Here is a 19,028-nt window from a genome sequence, read left to right as displayed (position 1 = left end):
CCCTACACTACCCTTACTACTGCCCTACAGTACGCTTACTACTGCCCTACACTACCCTTACTACTGCCCTACAGTACCCTTACTACTGCCCTACAGTACGCTTACTACTGCCCTACAGTACCCTTACTACTGCCCTACAGTACCCTTACCACTGCCCTACAGTACCCTTACTACTGCCCTACAGTATCTTACTACTGACCTACAGTACCCTTACCACTGCCCTACAGTACCCTTACTACTGCCCTACACTACCCTTACTACTGCCCTACAGTACCCTTACCACTGCCCTACAGTACGCTTACTACTGCCCTACAGTACCCTTACTACTGCCCTACAGTACCCTTACCACTGCCCTACAGTACCCTTACCACTGCCCTACAGTATCTTACTACTGCCCTACAGTATCTTACTACTGACCTACACTACCCTTACTACTGCCCTACACTACCCTTACTACTGACCTACACTACCCTTACTACTGCCCTACAGTACCCTTACTACTGCCCTACAGTACCCTTACTACTGCCCTACACTACCCTTACTACTGCCCTACAGTACCCTTACTACTGCCCTACAGTACCCTTACTACTGCCCTACAGTACCCTTACCACTGCCCTACAGTACGCTTACTACTGCCCTACAGTACCCTTACCACTGCCCTACAGTACCCTTACTACTGCCCTACAGTATCTTACTACTGCCCTACAGTATCTTACTACTGCCCTACAGTATCTTACTACTGACCTACACTACCCTTACTACTGCCCTACACTACCCTTACTACTGACCTACACTACCCTTACTACTGACCTACACTACCCTTACTACTGACCTACACTACCCTTACTACTAATCTTGACAATTCTAATCCTTTCCTTACTCCTCTCCTCTTTTATTCCAACTCACCTCTTGTTCCTCTCAGTAGTAAGGGGTAGTAGTAACTACCACTTAAGTCAAATGTTCACTTAGTCATGTATTGATGTCAATGGGAGACTAAGTACATTTTTTTAACTTAAGTGGAAGTTACAATTCGCCCCTTTCAGGGCTCCAGACTAACTTTTTCAGTTGGTGGAACCAGCCCATGATTTGGTCACACCATTATTTTTCGAGGCTTCAAGCAATACCGTTAAAATAGGGCTCCAGAATGTTCTGAATTTTGTTGTTCAATAGAGATGAATTTGCCTACATCTTTATGTGCATTAATATCCTAGGCAAATTGATTTGGGACAAAAACTCAAAACACATTAGCTAGATCGCTAACACTAAATATAATACCCACTGCTAGTAGTCATGTAAATGTAATGTCCTAAAGAAACGTTGCAGTTGTAGCCTACTTCCCTATGCACTCGCAATGGCCGATGTGCATTTCAAGTGTTCTGTATGTCTCAAAGCCATATATACTGAACAAAAATATAAACGCAACATGCAACAATTTCAACTATTTTACTGAGTTATAAATTCATATAAGGAAATCAGCCAATTGAAATAAATTCATTAGGCCCTAATCTATGGATTTCACATTACAGAGCAGGGGCACAGCCATGGGTGGGCCTGGGAGGGCATAGATCCACCCACTTGGGAGCCAGGCCCAGCCAATCAGAATGAGTTTTTCCCCACAAAAGGGCTTTATTGCAGACAGCAATACTCCTCAGTTTCATTAGCTGTCCGGGTGGCTGGTCTCAGACAATCCCGCAGGTGAGGAAGCCGGATGTAGAGATCCTGGGATGGCATGGTTACACGTGTTCTGCGGTTGTGAGGTCGGTTGGATGTACTGCCAACTATCTAAAAACAACATTGGAGGCGTCTTATGGTAGAGAAATTAACATTAAATTATCTGGCAACAGCTCTGGTGGACATTCCTGCAGTCAGCATGACAATTGCATGCTCCCTCAAAACTTGAGACATCTGTGGTATTGTGTTGTGTGACAAAACTGCACATTTTAGTGGCCTTTTATTGTCCCCAGCACAAGGTGCACCTGTGTAATGATAATGCTGTTTAATCAGCTTCTTGATATGCTACAACTGTCAGGTGGATGGATTATCGTGGCAAAGGAGAAATGCTCACTAACAGGGATGTTAACACATTTGTGCACAAAATTTGAGAGAAATAAGCTTTTTGTGTGTATGAAAAATGTCTGAGATCTTTTATTTCAGCTCATGAAACATGGGACCAACACTTTACATGTTGCGTTTGTATTTTTGTTCAGTATAAAATATCTTGGTTGTAAAATATTTGCTATTGAGCTCAATATAAAGAGTTGAGAGAAAAAAGTATACCCACAGAAAGCTGAGAACATCCTCTCTTCAACAGTTTCAGCAGTTGTTGCTTCCAACACTGTGTTTTTCCCGCAGTTGGATTTTTAAATGTTATACAATCAGAACCCTTTTTTCGGGGGAGAGAGTGTGGCTCGCTCGTCACAGCAGGCACCAGCGAAACAGTTACAGGGTTGGTCAGACACTTTCATTACAGGAATCTTGAGGATAATGCACTTTACTGTTTGACCAAATCATTGTTTTAGCCGTCAGAAAAATAGGACGTTTTGAAACTTTTGATTGAGGTGACCATGTAGTGAATGTTCAGCTCGCGCCGATTCAACCAATAAGATGTTTTACTTGCACAGCCAAGTCAAAATGTTGCAAAATGCGACTAAATGGTCGTAGTCTGGAGCCCTGTCTTCCTATACTTTCCGCTTTTCTCCTCCTTCAATTCCCTTATATCCGTATGTAAGACTCCTGTTCTCAACCTACCATCCTCTACTGTTCAACTCACGAGGGTGCCCCTGGCTCCAAAAGACATTGAGTGCTTTTCCTGGTTTCACTGAGGGCTGGCCCCGCTCTGTTTCCCCTATGCTGTGGTGATTGGCAGAGGCCTTGATGCGTCCTGACACTCAGTTTATGTGTGTGGAGAAAGAACATTAACTCACCAACGATACGAGGGAGAGAGAGAGAGAGAGAGAGAGAGAGAGAGATGGGGATTCCCTACCTTCTGTTGCCAGTTTGAGAAATACCCACTTCACACACCAACTGCCCTTGTATTTGACAATATCCTCCAAAACAGTGGTTCCCAACTCCAGTCCAGTACCCCCAACAGCACACATTTTTGTTGTAGCCCCGGACAAGCACACCTGATTCAACTCATTGAGGGCTTGGTTAGTTGACAAGTTGAATCAGGTGTGTTGTCCAGGCTACAATAAAAATGTGTACTGTTGGGGGTACTCGAGGACCAGAGTTGGGAACCACTGCTCCAAAAAACGAGGACACGGCTACACACACACACACGGGTGGCGTGAGACGAGTACAAGCACACTAGACACGCATCCCCACTTCCATAAATCCCTCAAGTGCACCACTGACTCATGGGAACACACCGCTACGTTAACTCCGATGAATCAATGAATCCAGTATTATTCAACTCCCACAGGAAGCCGGATTGGCCTAATCCAACACAGCCACATCTATGGGTCTTTACAGGACACAGTGGCTTGTGCTTTCCATTGAAGTCTGATGAATAAATTACCAGGAAATTGATATAAAATTACATTTACAAAACATTTTGGCAGACGTTTCTGTCGCTACCCTTTTATCCAGTGCGTTTAGCATTCATTCAGCCTTTGTCTAAACCCTTCCCAAGCTGCACTGGGGTCCCTAACACAATCATGGGGTCTGATTCATTCTAAACAGGTTGAGGATGAAATTGGCCCGTCGCACACTATGCTGTGCTCAGTTTAGCGTCCTTACCATAGAAATAGTATTAGTAATTATATTTCCATGGTCCTTACCTCCCTATGTGCTTGTTTTCTGACTCCCAACTAGCAGCTCATGACATGACATGGCATGCATAAACAAACACCACATGGGGTTGTACCATAGAGGGAGGTTTAGCATAGTGCTGACTCGATGCCAAAGCATTTCGATATGTAACTTGTTTGGGAGGCTCGCAACGTTGCAGGAGCACAATTGGGTTGTGTTAGCGAACACTGGTCAGTTACACAGAATATATAGTTGATTGGGCAATACCTGGTAGTTGATAGAAGTGCTCTTCGCAAAGGGATAGTTCACTCCCAAATCAACACAACAGATGGCACAGAATATGGACTTATGAGGTACGCAAACATCTGACAAACTTAGAATTTTGGGAGAACTACCCCTTTAAGGCCCTGCGATAGACTAGCGTCCTGTCCAGCGGGTGTACTTGTACAGCAAGCTGCCTCACGCTACAGAAACAGCTGATTCTATTCCCTCTTGAAAATAACAGGTGGAAGCACTTAGTGAATCTGGCCTTTAAGATAAAAAGAAAAATGTCTTACACAGCAAAATACCACCCAGAACACACCTACCCTACCCTACTCTAAGGCGTTCTGATATCCTCCCTGACATTTCTGTTTGGCCACAGTAAGGACTTGGCTCAGCTTCTCCCTGTGTCAGTGCATTTGAGATGCTCTCATGTTTGAATGAAGGAAATGGGTGATATACTGTAGCTTACAGAAGCTGACCAAGACTTATATTGGATTGGGTGTTAAATATGCATGAACAGATTTCCTTTGAGACGATTTTTTATGTCTTGTTCGAATACTGCAAGTGAAGCTTCAAATGTCTCTGTTGTAGTGATAAATATTGTTTAGGATTTAACACGGTTGTAAAAATATATATATATACAGTGGGGAGAACAAGTATTTGATACACTGCTGATTTTGCAGGTTTTCCTACTTACAAAGCATGTAGAGGTCTGTAATTTTTATCATAGGTACACTTCAACTGTGAGAGACGGAATCTAAAACAAAAATCCAGAAAATCACATTGTATGATTTTTAAGTAAATAATTTGCATTTTATTGCATGACATAAGTATTTGATCACCTACCAACCAGTAATAATTCCGACTCTCACAGACCTGTTCATTTTTTCTTTAAGAAGCCCTCCTGTTCTCCACTCATTACCTGTATTAACTGCACCTCTTTGAACTTGTTACCTGTCTAAAAGACACCTGTCCACACACTCAATCAAACAGACTCCAACCTCTCCACAATGGCCAAGACCAGAGAGCTGTGTAAGGACATCAGGGATAAAATTGTAGACCTGCACAAAGCTGGGATGGGCTACAGGACAATAGGCAAGCAGCTTGGTGAGAAGGCAACAACTGTTGGCACAATTATTAGAAAATGGAAGAAGTTCAAGATGACGGTCAATCACCCTCGCTCTGGGGCTCCATGCAAGATCTCACCTCGTGGGGCATCAATGATCATGAGGAAGGTGAGGGATCAGTCCAGAACTACACGGCAGGACCTGGTCAATGACCTGAAGAGAGCTGGGACCACAGTCTCAAAGAAAACCATTAGTAACACACTACGCTGTCATGGATTAAAATCCTGCAGCGCACGCAAGGTCCCCCTGCTCAAGCCAGCGCATGTCCAGGCCCGTCTGAAGTTTGCCAATGACCATCTGGATGATCCAGAGGAGGAATGGGAGAAGGTCATGTGGTCTGATGAGACAAAAATAGAGCTTTTTGGTCTAAACTCCACTCGCCGTGTTTGGAGGAAGAAGAAGGATGAGTACAACCCCAAGAACACCATCCCAACCGTGAAGCATGAAGGTGGAAACATCATTCTTTGGGGATGCTTTTCTGCAAAGGGGACAGGACGACTGCACCGTATTGAAGGGAGGATGGATGGGGCCATGTATCGCGAGATCTTGGCCAACAACCTCCTTCCCTCAGTAAGAGCATTGGAGATGGGTCGTGGCTGGGTCTTCCAGCATGACAACGACCCGAAACACACAACCAGGGCAACTAAGGAGTGGCTCCGTAAGAAGCATCTCAAGGTCCTGGAGTGGCCCAGCCAGTCTCCAGACCTGAACCCAATAGAAAATCTTTGGAGGGAGCTGAAAGTCCGTATTGCCCAGCGACAGCCCCGAAACCTGAAGGATCTGGAGAAGGTCTGTATGGAGGAGTGGGCCAAAATCCCTGCTGCAGTGTGTGCAAACCTGGTCAAGACCTACAGGAAACGTATGATCTCTGTAATTGCAAACAAAGGTTTCTGTACCAAATATTAAGTTCTGCTTTTCTGATGTATCAAATACTTATGTCATGCAATAAAATGCTAATTAATTACTTAAAAATCATACAATGGGATTTTCCGTCTCTCACAGTTGAAGTGTACCTATGATAAAAATTACAGACCTCTACATGCTTTGTAAGTAGGAAAACCTGCAAAACCGCCCATGAGTCTCCCGGTCGCGGCCGGCTGCGCAGTGGTCTAAGGCACTGCATCGCAGTGCTAACTGTGCCACTAGATCCTGGTTCGAATCCAGGCTCTGTCGCAGCCGGCCGCGACCGGGAGACTCATGGGCGGCGCACAATTGGCCCAGCGTCGTCCAGTGTAGGGGAGGGAATGGCCGGCAGGGATGTAGCTCAGTTGATAGAGCATGGCGTTTGCAATGCCAGGGTTGTGGGTTCGATTCCCACGGGGGGCCAGTATAAAAAAAAAAAATGTATTCACTTAACTGTAAGTCGCTCTGGATAAGAGCGTCTGCTAAATGACTAAAATGTAAATGTAATTTTTTTTATCAAATACTTGTTCTCCCCACTGTATATGAAACAAGGCCTTAGTCATACATTTTCGACTCCACCTAGTACCTTATGTAGCTACTTAGTCATTTTAGAGTAATTGTGCAGATATTGCAAATGTCCTTTTACCAGGCGTTGCTGCACACCATTCAGCCTGGGAATTATCTGTAGTCACAGTCTCTCATGTTGAACTGTATACAGTGGTGTGGTGATAAGTTGTCTATGCCAGTGAAAACTGTGAAATATTTCCCTGTTTAAATGGAGGGGAAACAGTATTTCACATTCATCACCAGGGCTGTTTACCGCAGAACCTAATCATATTCAGGCCCCCGGGCTACAACCTAATCACCTCTTTACCTCGCTCATACGCTCTCGCTTACACACTCGCTTTTTCCCTTGCTCTCTCTCTCTTGCCTGATTACTTGCTTGCTTTCTCGCTCCCTCTTTCCCTGTGCTCTTTCTCTCTCCTTCTCATGCTTCCGCTCTTGCTTACCCCCCTTGCTATCTCTCTCTCTCTCTCTCGCATGTACACTATCCTGTCTCTCCCCACTCTCCCCCTCCAGCTCTCACCCCCCTCTCGAACCACACGACAATCTGCTGCAGTACTATTAACCAGAGCTTCCGATTTTGCTGCAACATGTGCCTCCACACATTTTCACACACTGAATCTGATTAGCCCCAATAGTTCCTGATAGCCTGCCACACCTCCCCTCACATGTCCCTCATTCTACAGCCTCTGGAGGAGGAAGAGAGTGTGTCCTGTCTAGGGGTTAAGACAGTGTCCTCTCTTACCTTCAGCATAAAGTGACTCTCAACTCCCTAAGGACACTTTTCATTCTGTCCGCTATCTACAAGTGTGAAGTGCTGGGGAGAGGGAGAGTGGGAGGGAGAGAGAGATTGCATTAACAGCTGGATACCTTCACTGCCAGGTGTCGAGACAAACAAAAGATTGCATCAGACCGAGGGAGAGAGAGTGTGTGTATGTTTGAGCGAGGAAGGGCACAGCAAAGAAACTAGAGAGAGGGAGTGCTGTGTTCATTGCAAAGTGAGAGTCAATGTGCCATAACAAATGAACTAGAAGAAGAGGGGGGCACTCCTAATACAAAGACAACAGTGACAGGCAGGTTTAGGCCCGGAGCAAAACAAACTAATGTTGACAGCGCCTTCGTGGCCAAACCCGGTGAGTGACCGTCTCTCTCTAACGCAGCTCAGCGGCACTGCGGTGTTCTTTCAGGTTGAGTGACAGCTTGGAATGAGGGATGACACCGCAGAGAGGACGGCAGGAGAGAGGGAAAACCGATAAATAAATGATGGAGGGGGGAAATACTCCTGGGTGGAAAGGGAGAGAATAATCGTCAAAGTGAACACACGATTTCTCTCTCTTTCTCTCACAAACACACACACACACATAGACTTGTCACCCTCGGTAGGTAAAAAGGACAATAGCAGAGTATTTGCTCATTCATATTCCGGATAATGATGACAGTTGGCAGTCGTGTTCCTCTCACAATCAGCAATGGTGCAGAAACCAGCTGCCTTCATTGTGTGTGTTGATTAATGAGTTACATTACCTGACACGGCGGCCATGTTGGCTCCAGCACCTCAGCAGATGACTGAGTGAATGAGAAGTGAGACAATGGCCAGTCAGTGTGGATGTGATGGTTGTTGGATGTTAGATGACAGGTGATTAACATCAGCTGGATGTTAGCGTTTGGATGATGATGGTGATTTCAGTGGTTGAGTGTGATCTCTAAGCATGTTGTGTTTGGGTGAGAGAGCGAGAGAGAGATTGTTGAGTGTGTTTATGGAAATCATGCTGTGTGCGTACGTGAGAAAATGAGGTGGTGAGAAGGTTGGCTCGCTTATTGATGGTCGCTAATCAAATATTGAATGGTAATCATGCTGTGTTTATGTGCTTGTGTGCTTGTTGAGAATGGGAGACAGAATGTTGATGTTCGCTAATGTATATTGATGGTTTTCACACTGTGTTGGCTCATTATGAGTATGGAAAATCTGTGTGTGTGTATTGATGGTAAGTCACGTTGTCTGTGAATGTTGGATCATTATGTATATGGTAAATCATGCTGTGTGTGTCGTTGCAGGGGTGTCGTTCAACAGCGTTTACACACAGATCTGGAGGGTTCTCCTACACCTGGCGGCCGACCCATTCCCAGAGGTGTCTGACCTGGCCATGAAGGTCCTCAACAGCATCGCCTACAAGGTACTAAACATACACACTCTTCTCTCTCCCTCGGGTGTGTGTGTGTCTGTTTGGTTTTCTTTAGGTGTGTTTTATGCTTTGAAAAGGTAATGTGGTTCGTTCTCTCACTTACACACACACACACACTCCCTCTTCCCTGACATTTTCCCCACCTCGAGACCATTACTTTTGTGCAAATGCAATTAAGGCGAAACGACTCCCCCAGGCCAGCCACTGCAGAGAGGAGAGGCCTGCCGTTACTTAAGGAGGTGTAATAACCACTGTTGGACCCCCGCGCCAGAGAGAGCCCCCTTGTATTTCCTGCTGCTGACACCATCCTTTCCTCGCAGCTTTAGGGCTCCCCACTGGAGCCCTGTAAAAAAACAACAGGACTTACTATATTAGATACTGCATTGCAATAGACTCTAATGTATGAAACACTGCAATAGACTCTAATGTATGAGACACTGCAATAGACTATAATGTATGATGCTGCAGTATTTTTTAAATATACAATATGGGCCACTGCTGCAGCCTCGGGAAAGTGCATTTTACCATGAGTCTCTAACAACTTTTTATAGTCTCCAGAGTGTACTCACTCTTTCTCCTCAACATAATCCACATTCCTATGCAACTCTTCTCTCAGAGACAGAAACAGGGGGAAGCCCAGCTGGAGATCCCTGTGAATATCTGGAGGTGTCCCAAAATGACACCCTATTCAAGTAGTGCACTACATAGGGAATAGGGTGCCATTTGGGACGCATTCTCTCTCTTTGTTGTTTCCTGCTCTTTTGATCCACTTGTAGATGAGCATGGGATTAACTAGCATCTCTCTGTTGCCGTGGTGTTTCCTAAGATAATTTTTTGGAGGATCCCCCCCCCCCCCCCCCCCCCCCCCACCATCGCTCCCTCACAATGCATTCTACTCTACCCCAGGTTCCAATTGACTGATTTAACCTGTAAATGATAATTGCCATTGAAATGAAAGTTAATGAACAAACAATGAGATGGAGAATACTTCAACTGTGTTATGATTCGACACAAACAGATACACACAAACAAATATTGGATTGCAAATTTTGCTGAGCCATTGACTTTATCTTCATATTCTTATCGTAATTATTTTCTTATTGTTGCATTGTCGAGAAGGAACCTGCAAGCAAGCATTCCATTAGACGGTGTATATTCTGTACATAAGAGTAATGAAACTTGAAACTTGAAACCTCAACCTTTCTCCCCTCAACAAGAAAAAAACATCTCACAGAGATGCAGTGATTCTTTACTACACACACTCTTCAGCCTGGCAGCACTTCAAAGGAAAGAACAGAGGGTCTACCCACGCCTTCACACAAACACACACAAACTTAAAAACAAGTGTCAATCCAGGTATTCAGCCCCGTGCTAAACGCAATATCGACTGGAGTGTGTAACAGTTTGTTGCAGCCCACGTCCGTTAAAGTGAGAGCTCTCGACGGCCTTCCCTTTACAAGCAGAGAAATGCTCTCATCGTTTAAGTGTCAACTGAGCAAATTCAATCCTTTTTTTATTTGGATTGTTTGCGCCGAGTTGCCAGGTGCCAAGGAGGATGGAACTGTGAAATACATGCAGCTTCTTTTTTCTCCAACTTAACATTTAGTGCATTTTTTACCTTAAGAGGTTTAAGCCTAAAGGTTAATTGGTTATTTTTTAGTATGTGATCTATACTTTGTGATGATACGATTTAAGATAAGATTGAAGTAGAATCTGGATGTGAGTCTTTGCTATTCTCTCACACTCCAACATCAGTCCTCAGGGTTCATTGTGGATGAATGTTAGCCCGGGGTGTATTCATTAGTGCAGTTTTGCAACAGTGTTTCTTATTGCACAAGTTCAGCTAGGTCCCTTCCCATTTCAGCCTGTTTGCTTCTATTTGGTTCCTAGTGAATACACCTCTGGTCCCAGATCTGGTTTTCTCTTGTGCCAACTCCTACAGACCACCAGTAGGAGTTAGCAAGAGAGCACAAACTGATGTGGGACCAGGCTTGATGAATATCACTTGCACATTCGGAAACACTGGTAGAAAAAGCTCTGAAATCCACTGCATGAGATCATGACCTACCCACTCTTCTCAACCCATAATCTCTGAGCCTTACTGCCTTACTCAGCAAAAAATCACCACTCTCACTTCCACAATCCCTCCTCCTCGGTACTGCCTCCATCAATCAGATTGCTTCTTGCATCAGACCACATCCCCTTCCAACCAATCACACCTCAGTTTGAGACTGCTTCACAGGGCTATTATCGTTTATCAGGGAGGTATTCTGTACTTTTGTGCGCCCACAGAACATTTAAATCCCCCTTTGAATAATGAAACACTCAAATATAGAGACACTGGCTGACTGCGTCCCAAATGGCACCCTATTCCGTAACAGTGCACTACTTTTGACCAGGGCCCAGTAGTGCACTAAATAGGGAATAGGGTGCCTTTTGGGACCCAGATGCTATTAACTTTCTCTGCTGCAGAAGCCGTTGGGTTGCAGGTCTCCTGGCCCGCCAGGAGGCCCACTGTGATAACATGGTCTATATAATATAATAATATACCATTTAGCAGACGCTTTTATCCAAAGCGACTTACACTACAGTATCTCTCTAACTTTGTGTACTTTGTTAGCTTGGCTTTTGGAAGTGATTAGTAAGTAAATAGAGTGGGAGAGCGAGATTAAGGGGGGACAGGATGTTCCACAGCACTGCGTTGGCGTCTCCGTTAAGTGCACCGGTGGCGGACTTAACTAAGAACTCAACACCATACAATGCAACAATATGTCATGTTTTGCATACGTTATGTTAGGAAGTGTTGTCTATGGGGAAACGATATGCCTATGCGGCGAAGATGACTATGTATAGACCGGTGGCGGAAGGCGTTGGTTTGAGCCAGCCAGGCACTTAATGCCATGCAATTATGAAACACAGTTGCGCAACAATTCTATGTAATGTTTTGCATTATGCTGGGAAGCGTTGGCTGTTGGGGAACAATATGCATGTTGTTTTCCATGTGTCGATGATGACTGTTTATGCACCAATGGTGGAACGCGTCGGTTCGAACCAAGCACTTTATACTATACAATTATGGAACACAATTACTCAACAATTGTATGTTTTGCATAAAGGAAGCTTAGTCTGTGGGGTAACGATAACTATTGCCTTCCATGCAAAATTCATGATGATGACTATATGTTGCATGGGAAATGACATACCGGTAATTCAATTTCTTACGCTGTCAGACTAACTTCACCATCACCAGCTCTTACTGATTGTGATAAAGTTTCACATCTTCCTCCTTTTGGTATTCCCTCTCTTCCTCTTCTTCCGCTTGCTGTGACTGTTGTTTAATAACGATAGCTTTCCCTCACCCCTCTACAAAGAGAAAATATATCTCAATTGTTCCTTAGTTAATATGAGCATCTCAATTAACACTTAGCAAAGACTCCCAGTGTGAGATTAGATAAATTTTACCCTTTGAAGAGAGTACTACTTCTCACAGCTCTCTCTCGATGTGATGGTGTGTGTGGCACATGTTAACAGATTTGTGCCAATATCCTTTCTCTGAGTTTGTGTGGTAACTAGCATTTATCTAATTGTCCTTCCCAAACAATGTATTATTTGTTGTGGTGGTGTGTGATAATTACTTGGTTTCTCCCACCTAATTCATATTTTACTACTGCGGTTTGTGAAGCCTCTCAGATTAGTGGCAGCCCATCAATAACAACTGTCATTTCTATGCTTCTCTCATATTTGGAGACACTTTTTAATCAAGCGCTCGTCTGCAAACACTAGTAATTGATGCTGCCGCAACCCACACACACACACGTATAGTGGTAACAAACTCTGAAACCCAAAACACACACACACACAGTACACACTACTCTTGGTAATTAGCATATAAATCAAAGGCAATTCCAGATGGTGGAATGTGTTTGTTTGCTGGTGTTAACTGGATCTCCTAAAGCGCACCAGGTTTTTCTCTCTGCTCTGGCTTTTGTAAACAACTCACTGTTATTCATCAGGTTTCCCTTTATTGAGTTTGACTTTCCTCTGGTGAATAGCTATTACAGTTTATACTGGTCTTGATTCTGTTATTGATGGGGGAAGTAGGGGAGGACTTGTCTCCATGAAACAGAGAATTTCAAGGTGTCTGGCTGTTGCTGGTATTGTTGTATAGATTATTTGTCAAAGGGTAATATGTTGAAATACAGTAGAAGTTCACCCAACTGCTCAAGTTACTGAACATGGTACAGTAGGTTTCCTTTCAAAGTATGGTTTAGCTTACTTGCTTGTGTTTTATGACATTGAGCTCTTCATGGCTATTATCATTCATCAGGGAGGTGGGTTGCACTTTTGTACTCATGCTCTCTCTCTTCCCTCTCCATTTGTTTTTATGTTCCTTATCTCCAATACTCTCCATTTCTCTTCTCCTCTTCTCTCTGGTCTCTCAGGCCCTGTCTCTGTCTCTGTCTCCCCAGGCCACTATGAACGCTCGGCCCCAGAGGATCCTGGACTCTGGCTGTCTCACCCAGTCGGCCCCCGCCAGCCCCACCAGCAAGGGCACACACATCCACCAGGCAGGGTGAGTGACATGCATGCACGCTCAACTCATATTACACACACAATCTTCATAGTCTTAACCCTACCAGGAATATTGGCGTAGCAGAGATACACACACACACACACACCACTTTACATCCACCATCATCATTTTCTCACCAATGCTCTCCTGCCACCTACTCTAACCTCCTTCTCCCTCCCATATCTGCGCCTCCCTCAGTGGTTCTCCCCCCATGCCTAGTGCCAGCAGCTCCAGTCTGACCAACGAGGTGCCCAAACCCCCGACACGCGTAGGAGAACAGCCCCCCACGCGACCCCCCTACACCCCCACGCTGGGCGGACAGGCCCCCCACTCCCACCAGTTCCCCCGCACGCGCAAGATGTTCGACAAGGGGCCCTCCGGCTCTGAACAGGTACCCTGACATCTAAGAACTTTATTTTCTACAATCTAATTTCTGGTTAACTTCTGAGGAATCGCAACTTTTCTTAACTTTCTTCAGAAGTCTATAGTACAGGAAGAAGTGTCAGTTGAGAATCAATCCTGGCCCTGGACTCCACTAGCATACCCATTTAAACAAGTATTTTATGCTAATTACCTCAATTGCTCAATTAAGGCTTCTGGGGAAAAAATTATCTACGCTTAATTTTAGTCAATTTAGTCTGTTTGATTCATTATAAAAGATATCTCCCAGGCACTCTTATCTTTTTTAATTATATTTTAAACTGAATTCTGAGAGTGTGGTAGTGTGCATTAGTGGTAGTGTGTTACATTTGAATATTCTTTTAATTATCTGTCTGTGTTTGTGCGCGTGTTAGGCCGGTGATGATGCAGATGACCCAGGAGGTCACAAGGCCTACATGAATGCCAACCTGTCTACAGGGCTGTGTGACTGGAGCGCCAAGTACTTTGCTCAGCCTGTTATGAAGGTACTGTACTACGCTTCTCTCTCTTTCTTTCTCACTCGCTCTCTCCCTCTCCCGTCTCGTCTCTCCATTTTCCTCCCTCTTTCTCACTCGCCCTCTCCCTCTCTCGCTCCATTTTCCTCTCTCTTTCTCACACTCTCTCCCTCTCTCTCTCTCCATTTTCCTCCCTCTTTTTCACGCTCTCTCCATTTTCCTCCCTCTTTTTCACGCTCTCTCCCTCACTCTCCATTTTCCTCCCTCTTTTTCACGCACTCTCCCTCACTCTCTCCATTTTCCTCCCTCTTTTTCACGCTCTCTCCCCCTCTCTCCATTTTCCTCCCTCTTTCTCTCACTCTCACATTTTACATACATTTTAGTCATTTAGCAGACGCTCTTATCCAGAGCGACTTACAGGAGCCTCACATACTCTCTCCCTCCCTCCCTCCCACACACACACACACAGATACACACACACCCAATACTGTAGTGTGTCCCAGTACCTGTTCAAGGAAGCTGTTTAGCCTATTACAGCTCCTGACCTTCCTTTGATGGTCAGAGGAAGCAGCTGAGTCACGTGTATGGCTGTCTCCACACACATACACACTCACTCACTCCGACACACAAACACACTGTGTCCTCGCACTCACACACATTCTCACACACACACACGCGCCTTGGCAATGCAGTTAGGGGAGCCATCTCTCCATCCTCTCTGAAAGAAAAAAAGAGAAAAATAAACGTTGCCAGCTCGTCTGGGTCGAGGTCAGCTGACTTTGCCAAACTGACTCTGATCTGGAGGTGTGAGAGAGAAAAGGATGGAGAGACTGTAGGTGGAAAATAGAGGAAGAGAGAAGGGGCTTGAGAAACAGGAGAAAGAGGGAGGAACAAAGTGGGGACATGGTAAAGAAGGGGTGATGGGGTGAGAGAGGAAAACGAGAGCAGGAATAGAGAGGGAGAGGTATGCACTTTGCAGTAGTACAAATGAGAAAGCTGTGCAATTTCTGGAATGCTCCCATAAAGAGCCTTTGTGTCTAAAAATCTGTACACAGGTTATCATATCATTGTGTCAGCAGCACGAGGGGTGTGTGTGTGTGTGTGTGTGTGTGTGTTTGTGTGTCTACATAACCATTAGCAGACCTTTTGTTGTGTCTGTGTCCCTCTCTCTTTCTCAGACAGGGTCATTGTACAGTCAGTGTGTAATGTCCCACATTAGTGGCTGATACTAGGGCTGCATAATTAATCGAAATTGCAACATTGGCATGTGCAATATCCATATCGCTTTTTTTTAAGCGCCATGAATGTAATAAGGGTCCCATGGGAAACTGACCAACACTTTGGTTCCTACCCTGTCACATCAACTTCTACTGTACCTGGCTTTTTTTATTCGTTGTCATGCCAATTAGATTATTTGCCCATATCCTGCAGCCCTAGCTGAGACCCGGCATAATGACAGCCTCTCAACTTGACACACACACACTCATCAGCTCTGACTGAGGCAGGCCTTAGTGTCTTAGCACTGTAGAGATGTACAAGCAAACAGTGACTTGCACACACTATTCCCTTGCGTCCTTTACTTAATCATTCTCTCTTTCTCTCCCCCCTTCTACTCTCTTTCTCTCCCCCCTTCTACTCTCTTTCTCTCCCCCCTTCTACTCTCTTTCTCTCCCCCCTTCTACTCTCTTTCTCTTCCCCCCTTCTACTCTCTTTCTCTCCCCCCTTCTACTCTCTTTCTCTCCCTCCGGCCATCTTTTCTTCCTTCTCCCTCTCCCATCGTACCTCCCCCTCTCTCTTTTCTTCCTTCTCCCTCTCCCATCGTACCTCCCCCTCTCTCTCACACCCTCTCCCTCCCTCCACCCTCCACCCACCATCCCTTTCCCTCTTCCAGTCCTTTTTACTCCCTCCCTGTCTCCCTCCATCTGTCCCTCCCTCCACCCCTCTCTCTCTGTGTTATGTCACTGTGAGTGCTTGGTGGTGATTACCAGAGCATATGAATCCACATGCGGTAGCAGCTGCAGTAACAGTCAGTGGCTGTGTCTGAAATGGCACCCTATTCCCTATAAAACGCACTATGGACCCTGGTCAAAAGTAGGGCACTACATAGGGAATAGGGTGCCGTTTGGGACGTAGTCAATGTGTGGCTGCTCTGTTAGTGTTTAGTATTCAGAGGGCAGAGCAGGGAGCCTGGTGGGGCATGTGCTTAATAAGCAGCAGCTCTCTGGCCTCGCAACACTCCACCATTACACTCCATTAGTCTTTCTCTGTACATTACCAGCCCTGTCCATAATGCTAATGGTTACAGCTATACACACAAGGACACGTACACACATATATCTACATGTGTGCGAACACAGACGCACAGAAACACATACACACACATCCACTTGGAAACACACATATCTACAAAGAAATGCACGCATGTACGTACACACACGTACACACACACACACACACAAACACTAAAACTCAATCCCTTCCTTGCCCTCTGCAGTTACACCAGAGGACCTCCATTGATGTTCACTAATGATCCTCTCCCTGTTCTCTCCCTGTCAGGGACTGAGGGATGGAGAAAACCATCAACACATCCTGAGAGGCAGCCCTCAGAAAGAGAGGCGATGGAGAGGGAGGGGAGGAGGAGGGGATAATGGATGGATGGAGAGAGGGGGAGGAGAGATGAGTGGACAAGCAAGGATAGAGCTTTTAACACTTCAAGCCTAAGAGGCGACCCTCTTCATTTAGCTCATTAACCCATCATTCCAAAGAATGGGATGCCAGAAAGAGAGGAGGAGGAGAGAAGGGGAGATAAGAGTGTTAGATGGGCAGGAAGAGGGAGAGTTGAAACGTGGGAGAAAACACTTAGCAGCCTGAGAGGCAACCCTTTTCATTTAGCTCAGTAGCACAAAGCTCGTCTTTATACAAGACCATGAAGGGGTGTGATTGGAGGAGAGAGTGAGTAAGGGAAGCAAGTGTTTCCTCCTCTCTTAGCTCTGGAATCACTTTCAGTTTAGACGTGCTTCCGCCTTATTCAATCTAATAGAAATAAAACATTTATCTCTTGCTCCTCTCTCTAGATTCCAGAGGAGCATGATGCGGAGAGCCAGGTGAGGAAAGAGAGGGAGTGGAGGTTCCTGAGGAACGCCCGCGTTCGAAAACAGAGCCAACGCATCACGCAGAGAGGTGACACACACACACAGATACACTATGCATAGCTACACACACAGAGATACACTAGGCATAGCTACACACACAGAGATACACTATGCATAGCTACACACAGATACACTATGCATAGCTACACACAGATACACTATGCATAGCTACACACACACAGATACACTATGCATAGCTACACACAGATACACTATGCATAGCTACACACACACACACCCACACTTGTGTAGATTTGCCGTCACTCTTGTATAGACACTCACCCACAGTATAGAAAGAAAACTGTGCTCATGCACTCACTTAGTCAGACATGCCATGGCATACCGTGGCAGAGGGATATGGGGATATTCCAAGAGTGATACACACCAGTGAGGGGAACGTGAGGGGGAGAGAGGATCTATTGGAAACCCCCCTTGTTCCAAAAGCTCTGCCAGACGGGTCTCTCTCTGTGTCAGAGGAACCCCCCGCACACACACACACACACTATAAACACAATGCACACACTACACACACATTAAAGACCCCAGGCTTCAGCGCAGCTCCCCCGTGAAGTCAGAGCTCGCTCAAACAGAATGGCTAACACTCCCACGTCACTGCCAGCCCCTACAACACACACACACACAGGACACACACACACATGCTCACGAGTCCATTGGCGTCAGAGCTGAGGCTCACATACGCATGTATCTCTCTCTATCCCCTTTTAACCATCCCTTTCTCCCATCCTCTAAAGTTGAGAGACTAAAAGATTAAGGCTGCCCTCATTCTCCTGACAGACAGAGAAAAGAGAGGGGTAGGGAGGGGGTAAGTTAGAAAGAGAGAGCAATAGGGGGAGTTAGAGAGAGGGTAACAGAGAAAAGAGAGGGGGCGGACAACACAGACGGGAAAGAAGAGAGTCGGGGAATCAACCTTAAAGGCTTTTAAAAACGGATTAAAGTCTGTTTTTCTCTGTTTTATTTGTGATGAAATACGTGATGAGTTTGCTGAAGGCAACAAATGTTACAATGTTTCCCTCTCGCAGTATTGCATTTTGCATGGTAGAGAAAACGACACAGACAAGACTAGCTTTTAATGAACACCTTTTCAGCTTTTGATCACCAAGTAGAGAGGCGAAGGTCTTGCCAATGTCTCGCTAGGCTAGATTCAAAACATTTTCCTCCGGTATTTCCTTTGTTACGACTTTATGAAATATTTTTCAATTAGTATTTCTTTTCTGAAATTCCTGACAGTCTACTTTGAGACATTCCAGATAGCCAAAGGACACATTGACGACACAAATGATGGTTGTCATGGCAATGTAGCGAGCGCTAGACCTTTAGACAAGGATTGTAATGTGACTGTAGGACAATTGAATAGGGCTCTCACTATCAAATGTTCCAGTCTTTATGGGAGTTACAAGAGTGTTTTCATCCAAACATATCTTTACTATCGTGATACCACAGTCACACACCCATTTATATAGACTTCTATACTTATTTTCATTAATTGATGAAGCCAAATAATATATATGGATTGTATTTTTGGACAATATTTTATTATCTATGACTGACTGGTGTTTGATCCTTGTTTGGTGACTGGTGTCAGGTGACTGATAGTGCTCTGTCTCCTCCCCCTCTAG

The 19,028-nt window shown here is 45.2% G+C and overlaps 1 protein-coding gene across 3 annotated transcripts in view; it reads left to right on the top strand.

Annotated features, from left to right (window-relative positions):
• Positions 1 to 19,028, top strand: part of rptor (regulatory associated protein of MTOR, complex 1) — a 190,617-nt gene that overhangs the window by 149,519 nt on the left and 22,070 nt on the right. For all 3 annotated transcript variants that reach the window (XM_084163751.1, XM_084163749.1, XM_084163750.1), the window contains exons 22-26: positions 8,664 to 8,782; positions 13,234 to 13,364; positions 13,563 to 13,755; positions 14,159 to 14,269; positions 17,314 to 17,419. In XM_084163751.1, the coding sequence (XP_084019877.1) occupies positions 8,664 to 8,782; positions 13,234 to 13,364; positions 13,563 to 13,755; positions 14,159 to 14,269; positions 17,314 to 17,419 (660 nt within the window). The remainder of the gene's footprint in view (positions 1 to 8,663; positions 8,783 to 13,233; positions 13,365 to 13,562; positions 13,756 to 14,158; positions 14,270 to 17,313; positions 17,420 to 19,028) is intronic.

This window comes from Coregonus lavaretus (genome assembly GCF_964263955.1).
Source record: "Coregonus lavaretus genome assembly, chromosome: 6".
NCBI lineage: Eukaryota > Metazoa > Chordata > Actinopteri > Salmoniformes > Salmonidae > Coregonus > Coregonus lavaretus.
Note: the sequence above shows the minus strand (reverse complement) of the source record. Positions and strands in the feature narration are given on the sequence as shown.